We start from the raw sequence: 11,006 nt of genomic DNA, 5'->3' as shown, positions 1-11,006 counted from the left end.
CGATACCTACAGCGCATGCGTGTACGTGTATAACGAGGCATCACATCATGCAGACTACGCATTACGTGAGAAGGCAGAACTGTTGAAAAGGAGTTGCGAGACCCTATGGCTGTGTCTGAAATAATTCACTCGCCATTTTGTATTGCTCTCCGAATATGTGACAATTACTACACCCTCTGTAGTGAACTGAAAGTATCCCATGATGCATACTGAAAAGTAGTGCACTGTCTGGTGATGGTTACTGACTGTGTCCGAACTACTCACTGCTCATTATATAGTACACTTGCATTGCTACTGCTTCCTTTTCGAAGCGCATTCACTACTTATACCTACTACGCATGCGCCAGTCCGTGCACGCGAACGACTGCCAGCACCGCGCTCAGACTACCATGACGCCGAAGGTAGACTGTTGAAAAAGAGAATTGCGACAATCTAGGTTTGTGTCTGAAACAACTCACTATTTTCTAGTGCTGTCCAAATGTGTAGTGAGAATTATTGTATCCTAAATAGTGGCCACAAAGTATCCCACAATGCATTATGAAAAGTACAACCAACAGTCACTGATCAAGTAATATACACCGTCATGCAATGGCGGGCATGACGGATACCCACCATTGATGCAAGAGGAGAAAGATTACAACCTGTCATACAAATGCAACAAATTTTCTATTGAACTTTTGATGATATGCTTAAGTTTGTTTTACAACTTTATTAGCCATGCACTTACCTGTGAATTTAATGTGTATACATTACTCCATTACAGCGCAAACCACGACTACTGACCCAGTTCACTAATGCTAGTGACCCCTCTTCTGAACAGTAATTACTATTTAATTTGTAAGTAGTGAGATTACATTGGTGCACAAAAGAAACATTGATTGTCTTTTTTTTTTTTTTTTAATCTTTTCAGTGACTGACAACAGCGTGTCAAAGAATATTCACTAGAGGACAGGGAGGGAGCACCTGTTTACTGCCAAAAGTTTTACCTCAGCCGGATGGGAGTGAGTTACCTTGATGTCTAATTCTTGTGCAGTAGTATCTTATTTTAATGCATGTTCTAAAAAAAAAAGTAAAATTACACAATCTGCAATTTGACTAATTTGCTATGAAGAAGTTACCAACCAAAGGCTTTAATGTTAATAACTATAAACACTATTGAGCAATAGAAATTGAAACTATTTACATGGAATGAAACTTCAACCAAAAACGTGGGAATGTGTGATTGAATTTTGACTTAAATGTGTCTCCTGAATAATTGTGGTTTGGTGCTGAAAGAGCTGCAGAATAAAAATGTTCCCCACACTGCAAGTCTGGCTGAAGCTGACCATCTCTGACATCTGCCCCCAGTGTCTCTTTCACAGGCTCCATTTCCAAGGCAGAAGTTGGGACAAGATGGCACAACAAACAATGACCTTCATTGCAAAATAGTGCACTTCCAGAGCATTGAAAAATATTGACAGCCACCTGGTCTTCATGATGTTAAATGCCTTTTCTGTCACAGAACAGGTCTTTGCATGGTGCCTGCTGAACCTTGCTGCAACTGCACTTCTCACTGGCTGCCATAAAGTGTTATCAATGGGATGGGCTGTGACATACAGGGATGTCCATCATCGCTAAAATACAATAGCCTTCTACTGGGTATAGCTTTGAGCATACAAAGGCCTATTTTTATGAACTCTGGCATCATGGACTGAGCCTTGGTATCCAATAAAAAAGTCCATAAACTGAAACTGGTGGTCACATCTGGACAGAATAAAACAATTTCCTGTTGAAGTAATATTGAGCATATGAACTTGGGGGCTTCATTTTTAATTCAGCCATCAATGCTATCCACAACCCTGGTGAATGCTGCAGATCCAGGTAGACATTAAAAGCTAGTACCAGTGATGGAAAGCAGATAATCGTGTTGTGATTGATGTGATTATTTTCTGTGCGATCGTGTGGACAATATTATTCACCATGGAATGTGGATTGCTAAACACTCTTTAGATGACATGGTAGAAAGTTGCACTTGTCATCCAAAACAGGAACACTAGAACTTCAAGGTCATGAACCCAACCATGGTTAAATGGAGAGTGGAGGATATGAATGAGAAGACATGACATGGACCTGGCGGTTCATGTTTTTCTCCACTCATTTAGAGTGAGCTTTTTGTTGTTCTTTTCCACTCCTTATGAATGTGCCTTTTGTTTATCATTAGTTAATAAATTATTCTTCTTTCTAACTCTTGTCTCTGTCTACCAGCTGTCTACCATGTATTTATATTTTGGATATTATGACTATTTGCACTTCTGGTTAGATGCTAAACTGCATTTCCTTGTCTCTGTGTTACACTCTGACGATGATAATAAATTTGAATCTAATTGTCTCTGGTCTGCATTTTGAGTGCAAGAAATACTGTATTTAAATGCATAGCTTAACATCTGGAATCCAAACATCTAACATTTTCATCTATCACTAAGATTAAATCAAATTAAATTAAACATAAAATTCTTAAATCTTTTCTTTGTATCATGCCAAATGTACTGTGTGTAGGCAGTGGAAGAGCAGCAGTCCACCCATCAGAAGGATGGTGGTTCAATCCCTGGCCTCGGCAGTCCACATGCCGAAGTAGCCTTGGGCAAGAGTGAAGGGGACAACTCCCAGAAAGCAGAATACATTTACAACAGTGGCGGAAATTAACTACTACATTTACTCTAGTACAGTATTTAAGTACAGTTTTGAGGTACTTGTACTTTACTTGAATATTTTCATTTTCTCCTACTTTCTACTTCTACTCCACTACATTTCAGAGGCAAATATTTTACTTTTTACCACAAAAAGATTTGACAACTTCCTTTGCAGATTCAGATTGATAAATATAAAAATAATCAGATTAGAAATTACGATGTATGGATAAGATTCAGTTTAATTGAATTTTATTTATATAGCATCAAATCACAACAGAAATTGTCTCAGGACACTTTCCATATAGAGCTGATACAAACCAAACTCTTTTATCAACAGAGACCCAACAATTCCCTCATGAGCAAGCACTTGATGGTGACAGTTCTAATAATAGACTGTAGTACATAAAGCATTGTATATATAATATGATATATTTATGTGTGTGATATATGTACTTATTGGTAACAGATAGTGTATGTATGCAATACAGCACTATAGATGTGTTCCCCAGTGTTGTGTGTTGTCTGTCTGTTTTCTCCTGTCTGTCTAGCCGGGTGTGTCTCTGCACTTGGCCAGCTCTGCCTCCTCAGGTGCACACCTGACGCACATGACACTGATTAAGGCACAGGATAAAAGGGGAGAGTTCTCTCCTACCTGTTGCTGGATTGTCCTGAATTCTTGTGTAGGGCTGGGCGATATGGTTGAAAACTGTATCACGATATAAGTGTTTTATATCGGTCGATATCGGTAATTATTGATATTTTTATGACCTATTTCAAATAAGGACCAGGAGAAAAATACATTAAATTTAAACATTTTTATTTTAAATTTAACCTTCCTTCCTCTGATTATAATCCCCTCAGCTATCAAGGCAGAAAAGAAAGGAAATGTCAACACAACCATGGAAAACACTCAAATAATAAATGTAAAAAAAAGTGTAAAAATGTAAACAGAGAGAAACCTGAGAACTTTTTTTCTGCAGGTTTAGTGCAGGAAGTTCACAAGCTGTTTCACCCTCTGGTGAATAAAATGTTTTCAGATATGTGCAGTGTTTTGGAAACATAGCAGAAACTGAGGTAGACTTGACATCTGTAACATACAAACATGATAGACAGTGCAGTAAGATTGACTGAATTATAAAACCAGCCTAGACATATGAACAACTGTAGTCACTCGTCTTACTCTAAACATACATGAACTATTCAATTATATTTTTATTGCAAGTGTGTTAAAATAAAAATAAATAAATAAAAGCACGCGTAAGAGATGTTTATAACCTGACTTCTCCACAGTGCTCAGTGACGCATGTCTTTAGCTATATGATATGCCGCTGCCTCCATTATGTCTTTGTGCCTTTTAGATGATTTGTCATCAGGCACTGAAGTAGATACCTCTGCACGGTGGTCTGCTGCATGTGCGGTGGTGCTGCGGTTGCAGATGTTGTTGGACGTTGGCGAATACAGCTGCACTCCAAAGAGTGAGCGCGGCTAAGGTGGTTAAATAAGTTTGTGGTATTACCGGTCTTAGTGGGGACGACAGTCTTGCATAAGTTACAGACCACATTGGTCTGCCATACTGGCGAGCTGACTTTCCCTGTTTTATCGACAATTTCTTCGCTCGCTGTAGTGCTTTCTATTTCTCATCTCACTCCTCGCGGAGCATCAAACACGAGACAACGAGATGGTGCAACCGAACTTGATAATGTTACATGATTGGCGTGTTAGCGTGTCTCTCTCACTGATTAGCGATTACTCCCTACGTTGCTCGGTTACCTGAGAGCGAGTCCCTTTGTTCATGCAACCAACCTCGCTTCACAACTTCAGGTTTCTTCCGACAAAGAAAAAAAAAAAATCGCATGAACACATTTTTTATTGATATTGATGACGTGTCTATTGTGAGACATATCGCTATCGTTTTATCGCCCAGCCCTAATTAGGACTGTCCCATTATATGCACACACATGCTCAATTTGATTATTTTGGAGGATATAGAGAGCCGTGTCTGACAGTTACATACCTTGTTACTTTTTGGATCCTTTGTTGATAAATGGCTTATGATGTCATCGGTCTCCAGTGGTTTCACATGTCAGCTCTTCAACAGAAAAACAAAGTCAATAACTATCTGCAGTTCTGATTTCTTTTTTACTGTGATGATCCACATTTATGGTGCTGATCTTTTCACCATCTTTCATCACTGATACATTGTCATTGTCACAAACAATGTGTGTAATGACTGAATTAACCAGAACAACCTTGCTAGACACAAGCTAGCCATGTTATCTAGTTGAGCTAGTTACAATTCATTTCAATCAGGTGTGCTGCTGTGGTCACAACTAAAGTTGCTGGCTTTAACAACAAAGTTAACGAAAGTTTGCTGATCCACATTAAATATTTGTTAAGTTTCACCTAAAAAAGGTAAATGTAAATACTGTACCCTATCTTGTTTCACGACAATCTGTGTCTTTAGTGGTGTTATTGTTACACTTTTAAGAATGACGCCGTGGTCGATCCTTTGTGTCGCACATTAATTTTTTTTATTCCTGCAAAAATGGTAACAAAACATATCAGTCTTAACGTCTGTGTTGCTCCATGTTACTCGTACTGTCTGACGTCTCACTCTATTAGTGACTGGCGTCCGCTATTGACACATTAAGCACACAGCTCCACATACTGGCCAGATACTGCAGCTATATAAAATGTAACCAGACCTGCTAGAAAATGAATGAAATCCTATCGAGAGTACTAATACAGTAGTTTAATTTGAGATTGGAATTTGCAAAGCAGCACAGGATATGGAATTTCAGCTTTTAAATTGCAAGAGTTTACAACAGATGGTAACAAACAGGAGATGCATTCACCTTTGTGTGGGGCTGGTTTTGAACAAGTGACAGTTTTAAAAGGCATGTGTGTAGATCACAAAAATATCAGGACAACACAGCTGTCATATTAGTTGACACTTAACATGTTTTTCATGTAAAAAGTTGATCATTTCTTTAAATTTAAATATTTTGACTGTGACAAAGTGGCTTTGAGTTTTAATTGTTCTGGCTACTGCTGTCACATGACCAGCAACTTACCCACCACCACTGGTACTGGGAGCCCCAGGCCCTTCAGGCTTGGGCACCTAAAATCTGATCAATTACAATAGGGTTCCCAGCACCGCTGGTACTTGGATGAACATATATGGCATATGTGGCCCCAGCCCCTTCAGTCTTGGACCCCTAATTACATTGGCAGTATGCACAATGTAAATGTGAGAAACACGCAATTGGAAACGGAAGTATGTCTATCACAGTATTTTGCTGCAATGAATAATATACAGAATGTAGTATCACTGATGTGCAGTATATAATACACGTACAATTCACAATGTATGACATGCTATTCTGTCCATGCTCAGGGAAATAGTACTGTTATGCAGTGAGAAGCCAACGGAAGTTCAGTGAAAAGTTTAGGACAATATCAGTGCATTTGCTAGCATATTAACTGGAAGCACGTTAGCATGGTAATGTTTAGTATGAGCTTTAAGCACATATGAGCCCAAGTGCATTTGAGGCTAACAGCTGATTTGATTTACATTACAACACCACCTTCAGGAAAAAAAAACTTTTTTTTACGCACTCCTTGTAAGAAGGAGTAAGAATATGTCTCCATTTTTCACCCATGCAAAAAAATTTTTTGTGGTGTGTAATGAGCATTAAAAACCTCACTATGCATTCCAATGAGTTTATTTTGTAAAAGTCTCATCCATAAACAGCAAAAAACAGTTTACGGTAAATTACAAACCTTGAAAATGCAAAGCAAGTTCCCAATACAAGCATAACAAAGATTTGATGGAAATTTAAAAAAAAACAAAAAAAACAGGACATACAGAATGTGTCAGCTATCACTAAAAATAAATAAGCCTATTATTATCTCATGACAACAATAGTGGAAGCAAAGTAAAGGCAAATGGCACAGTTAAAAGACAGTGCAGTCTGGTGTCAACTTTAATCAGTCTAAGTCAACTCTCCTAGGGACAATAATAGGTTTGGCAATTTCAAAATGCCATCTTCACAGCTCTCAGTTTCCTCAGAAAATAATGTGGTTCGGTTTAGTGTCAGAGTTCGACGTTAAGATGAGGCAACAGAAAAAAGTTGATTGTGTATTCTTTTTCCTCTCGTTGCATACCAACAAATATGTGATTTTAAAGTAGGAACCAATGGACACTTTCATATAAGAATGATCTTGAGTACAACAGTAGAGCATGCCACTATAAAAAGCTTTTAACTATACAGAGATCTATTTCACAGATACACAAAATAACAGATGTACCACTTTCCATAAAAAGATGAGCTGTTATCTAGAGCAGTCCAAGTAGAATAGTGGTCCTATATTCTACAACAAAAATAAAATATACAGATATAGTTAACATTGAGTTACAATGTGTAACTCAGTTATCCACAACACTTCATACATGTATCTATGTATTTCCATTTGTCTTTTTCTGGTTACATAAAAGAGTAACACATAGGGTGATGGATAATGTTTGACAGTTATTGAATATTCATAACTCCTCCCATAATTATCCTTGTAAAAAAGCAGTTTTAAGCTACAGCTAAGGTGATCAGAACACTGCAATACCCAACATATACAGTAGATGGTAGGAGAGTGTGTGTGTGTGTGTGTGTGTGTGTGTGTGTGTGTGTGTGTGTGTGTGTGTGTGTGTGTGTGTGTGTGTATGTATGTGTGTGAGAAAGAGAGTGTGTGAGAGTGTGTGTGTGCATATATATATGGAGGTGAAATGCCTTCATACACAGTAACAGGTGATCATGAGTGATACAATACAGATAGGTATGCACAGGCCAGTATAAATACGATTGATGGCTATCTACACTATGATATTATGAAGTACTGGGAAGAAGACATGCCAACCCCAACTTGCTGTTTCATTTGGCCTAAATGTGACATGTAGTGACATGATGGTATTACATCTTGTCAGATACTGAGTAGAAATACACCAATAGTGTATTTTTAATGTGACACAGATTTCACAAAACATTGAAAAAATGACCCTCCAAGCAAATATAATGTCACTTTTCAACAATAATTAAAGAGGCAGTAAGCAATCTTTTTCACTGTTCCATTGCACAATGCGTGTAAACCATATATACCAAGTATGTACTGTAGGGAGTGACTTAATTGTGGATAAACACATGTGACCTTCTGGCTGAAATCGTGATTGGAATTTTAGAAGTCCTTTAGGTTTCATTTCTGTTGTTAATGCAATTATTTTTTATAGCATATTTTTGAATTAACTCACATATTATCAGGCTAAACCTGAAAAGCTGTGGCACGAACATGGAAGAAATGTATTCTCTTTCTTTCTTTGTTTTGTTTTGTTTTTACACAGGTTAATGTAACTTCAGGTTTTTGCTAACATATGTTTGCATTCATCCTTTTAACCTTGCCAAAAAATATTTTGCAAGGATTAACTTTTAATGAGCCTGTGATAAGCTCTCTTTTTTTTAGTACAAATCCAAAATAACATGGAAAAACACTGGAGTTACAGTGTTGCAGGGTTGTGGACAGCTAGTTAAGGTAGAGCAAGTGTCTGGGCCACAGTAAGAAAAACATAATTAGTGGATATATCAGCTAAGTACTAATTGGTATATTCAGCTGCTTAGGAGTGGGAGTTCAGTTTTACTGAGATATACCCTCTAGTATTTAGTATTCTAAAATATCACTTCTTCTACTATAGTCAAATTGTGATTTGGCTGCAGTTGAATATTTTTTTCCCCCTCTCAATGACATTATCTATATAAATTATTTCTATCAATATATTCCTATCTATTCCCATGTGACAACTGAGCCAACAAGTCAAATCACTATTGAAGACTGTGAGATGCAGTTGACGGTTCTGGAAAAAACCAGTAAGCAGAGCAGAGCAGACCTTGAGTTAAGATTATTTTGTCCAGGCTGTAAATTAATGAACAGTTGCAAAAGATGGACAATGTACTAGTATTCTTGCTAGTCAAGTAACAGATTTAGTACCCACACTACTCACCAACTCCTTGTCAAATGAATGTCACTTAACAGGTTATGAAAAGGGCATACCTTACAATTTTAAACATTTTCATTCTGACTGGGTTATTGTCTGAGCTTAGAAAATAGGCTCCATATAAACAACACAGCTACTGTTATCACAACTCCTACTGGTTGCCAATAGAGCATGATAAAAGTCTTTAAGTACTTAATGCCCCTTTAAATATCCTATACTTTACAATACTTTGTTTCTTTAATCACATAAAGTCTGAAGCATTCAGAGTCACTGGATAAAAATGACAAAACATTTTAGAGAGTTCAAGATGACAAAGACTTCGCTTTGATTTCTGACATTAAGTTTCAGTGCTGAAAAAACTGTGTGACATAATGCCCAGTTATAACCTGGCATCCACATAATGACTGATACCAGTATCAGTATGGGTGCATTTTTCATAATAACACATACTGGAAGTCCAACAGAGAAGTGGAGGTGACGATGGCAGCCAGCAGATAAAGCTGATGAGAAATCATGTTGTAGATTCACCTTTCCAACATCACAGCTACAAAGACAAAGACTGATTTCCCTTTCATGCTTTCATCACTTAATGTTCTTCCATGAGCATCTGGTTCTGTGGGACACAATAATAAAGAAAGACAGGTATAATTAGCATTGTTGGTAGTAGTATTAATCGTATAGGGGGGTTGGTCAACTTTTGCCCTCAGCAGGAGACAGGCAGCTCACTGTTTAGTTGTTTTGTTTTCATGGAAGTATATTGATGACAAAAGATTTGAAAGAGCACAAAACTAATTCAAGTGCTGCTTAGCCTGCAGAGCACACAGGCACGGATTTGTTCGAACAGAATTAGATTTGTGCATAAGGGAGTATAACAAATGATTTAAGCATGCAATAGAAATTTTAGAACTACATTTGAGCCAGTGACAGGGAGTCTCATGCTTGTAATGATTAAAGTCAAAGGAGGTGAAGGTGATTTGGTCCTTCCTAGTACTGTCTAAAAACTGGGACAGTGGCATTTTTTAACCACCAGATGGAGACAAAAGGCAGTAGCCTATTTGGTGTCCATATGATTTTAAAATTCCAAATGCACTCACTAAACGACTAAGAGCTAATTCAATTTGTTGGCAAATTATCTAGTTTTTAAGATAACACTTTATTGCTTTATTGCTATTTTGTGTGTGTGTGTGTGTGTGTGTGTGTGTGTGTGTGTGTGTGTGTGTGTGTGTGTGTGTGTGGTGGGGGGGGGGGGGGGGGGGGGACAGTCCAAGCGTGGGAGTGTATGGGGGTTGTTGATCTCATTGTGCTTCTCTGTTGGTTAAGCAGTGAGAGAGTGAGGAATGAAATAGTGCTTGTACTTAATCTTCCTGCAGTTTGGCACCCAAACAGGGCACCCAAGAGGGCAGAAGTTGGGACTCAACTTCTTATTTAAACTAATTAATTTAAAAGTAGTTACCAATAACTTACCACAGTGGTCAACTCCATGTGGATTCAAATAGCTAATGGTTCAAACAAATACTCCTAATAATAATGATAATAAAGTTATTATGGGCTGTAGTTACATTCAGAATGACGTCATTTTCAGAATAGGTGTGGCACAAATCAGACATGCCAGTATGACTAAAGTATGTAATGGTAAGGGGATTAGTTGGATCACCAGAATTTGCCTGAACTTGAATTTACAGTGCTGATCCACACGCACAGAGCATAAAATAAATAAAGCACATTGTCCTAAATAGTGACCAATCACTCTTTACAGAGAAGCACTATATTTAAAAGCTGACCTTTTTACTTGTGCAGACTTGAACTTTGAAAAAGACACTACACTGACATCTGGATGTGGGTGTGTCCTGTTTCAACTTCCTAGTAGAAAATGGTTGGGAAGTGGTCTCAGTCAAAACGGCATCGAAAACTTAGACAACAGATGATCGGGCAACGGGCGAGGTACACCCTGGACCGGTCGCCAGTCAATCGCAGGGCAACATTCACACTCACACCTAGGGGCAATTTAGGGTCGCCAATTAACCTAATGAGCATGTTTTTGGTCTGTGGGAGGAAGCCAGAGTGCCCAGAGAGAACCCACGCATGCACGGGAAGAACATGCAAATTTCACACAGAAAGGCCTGACCTGGGAATTGAACCGGCGACCTTCTTGCTGTGAGGCACGCGCACTACTTGCTGCGCCACCGTGCAGCCCATGTTTCCAATCTTTTGACTTAAATACACTTCCATATGTTTTCAAACATATGGAAGTGTATTTGAATGACATTAGGTGTGTATGTTCAGGAGATAGAAGAGAATGT

The 11,006-nt window shown here is 38.2% G+C and overlaps 1 protein-coding gene across 1 annotated transcript in view; it reads right to left on the bottom strand.

Moving 5' to 3' along the window:
• Window positions 1–5,180: 5,180 nt before the first annotated feature.
• The window catches only part of LOC139333570 (hepatoma-derived growth factor-related protein 3-like), a 30,477-nt gene continuing 24,651 nt past the window's right edge, over window positions 5,181–11,006 (bottom strand). Inside the window, exon 6 of the mRNA XM_070966065.1 lies at window positions 5,181–9,319. Coding sequence (XP_070822166.1) covers window positions 9,293–9,319 — 27 coding nt within the window. The 3' untranslated portion in view covers window positions 5,181–9,292. The remainder of the gene's footprint in view (window positions 9,320–11,006) is intronic.

This window comes from Chaetodon trifascialis, chromosome 1 (genome assembly GCF_039877785.1).
Source record: "Chaetodon trifascialis isolate fChaTrf1 chromosome 1, fChaTrf1.hap1, whole genome shotgun sequence".
Classification (NCBI taxonomy): Eukaryota; Metazoa; Chordata; class Actinopteri; order Chaetodontiformes; family Chaetodontidae; genus Chaetodon; species Chaetodon trifascialis.
Note: the sequence above shows the minus strand (reverse complement) of the source record. Positions and strands in the feature narration are given on the sequence as shown.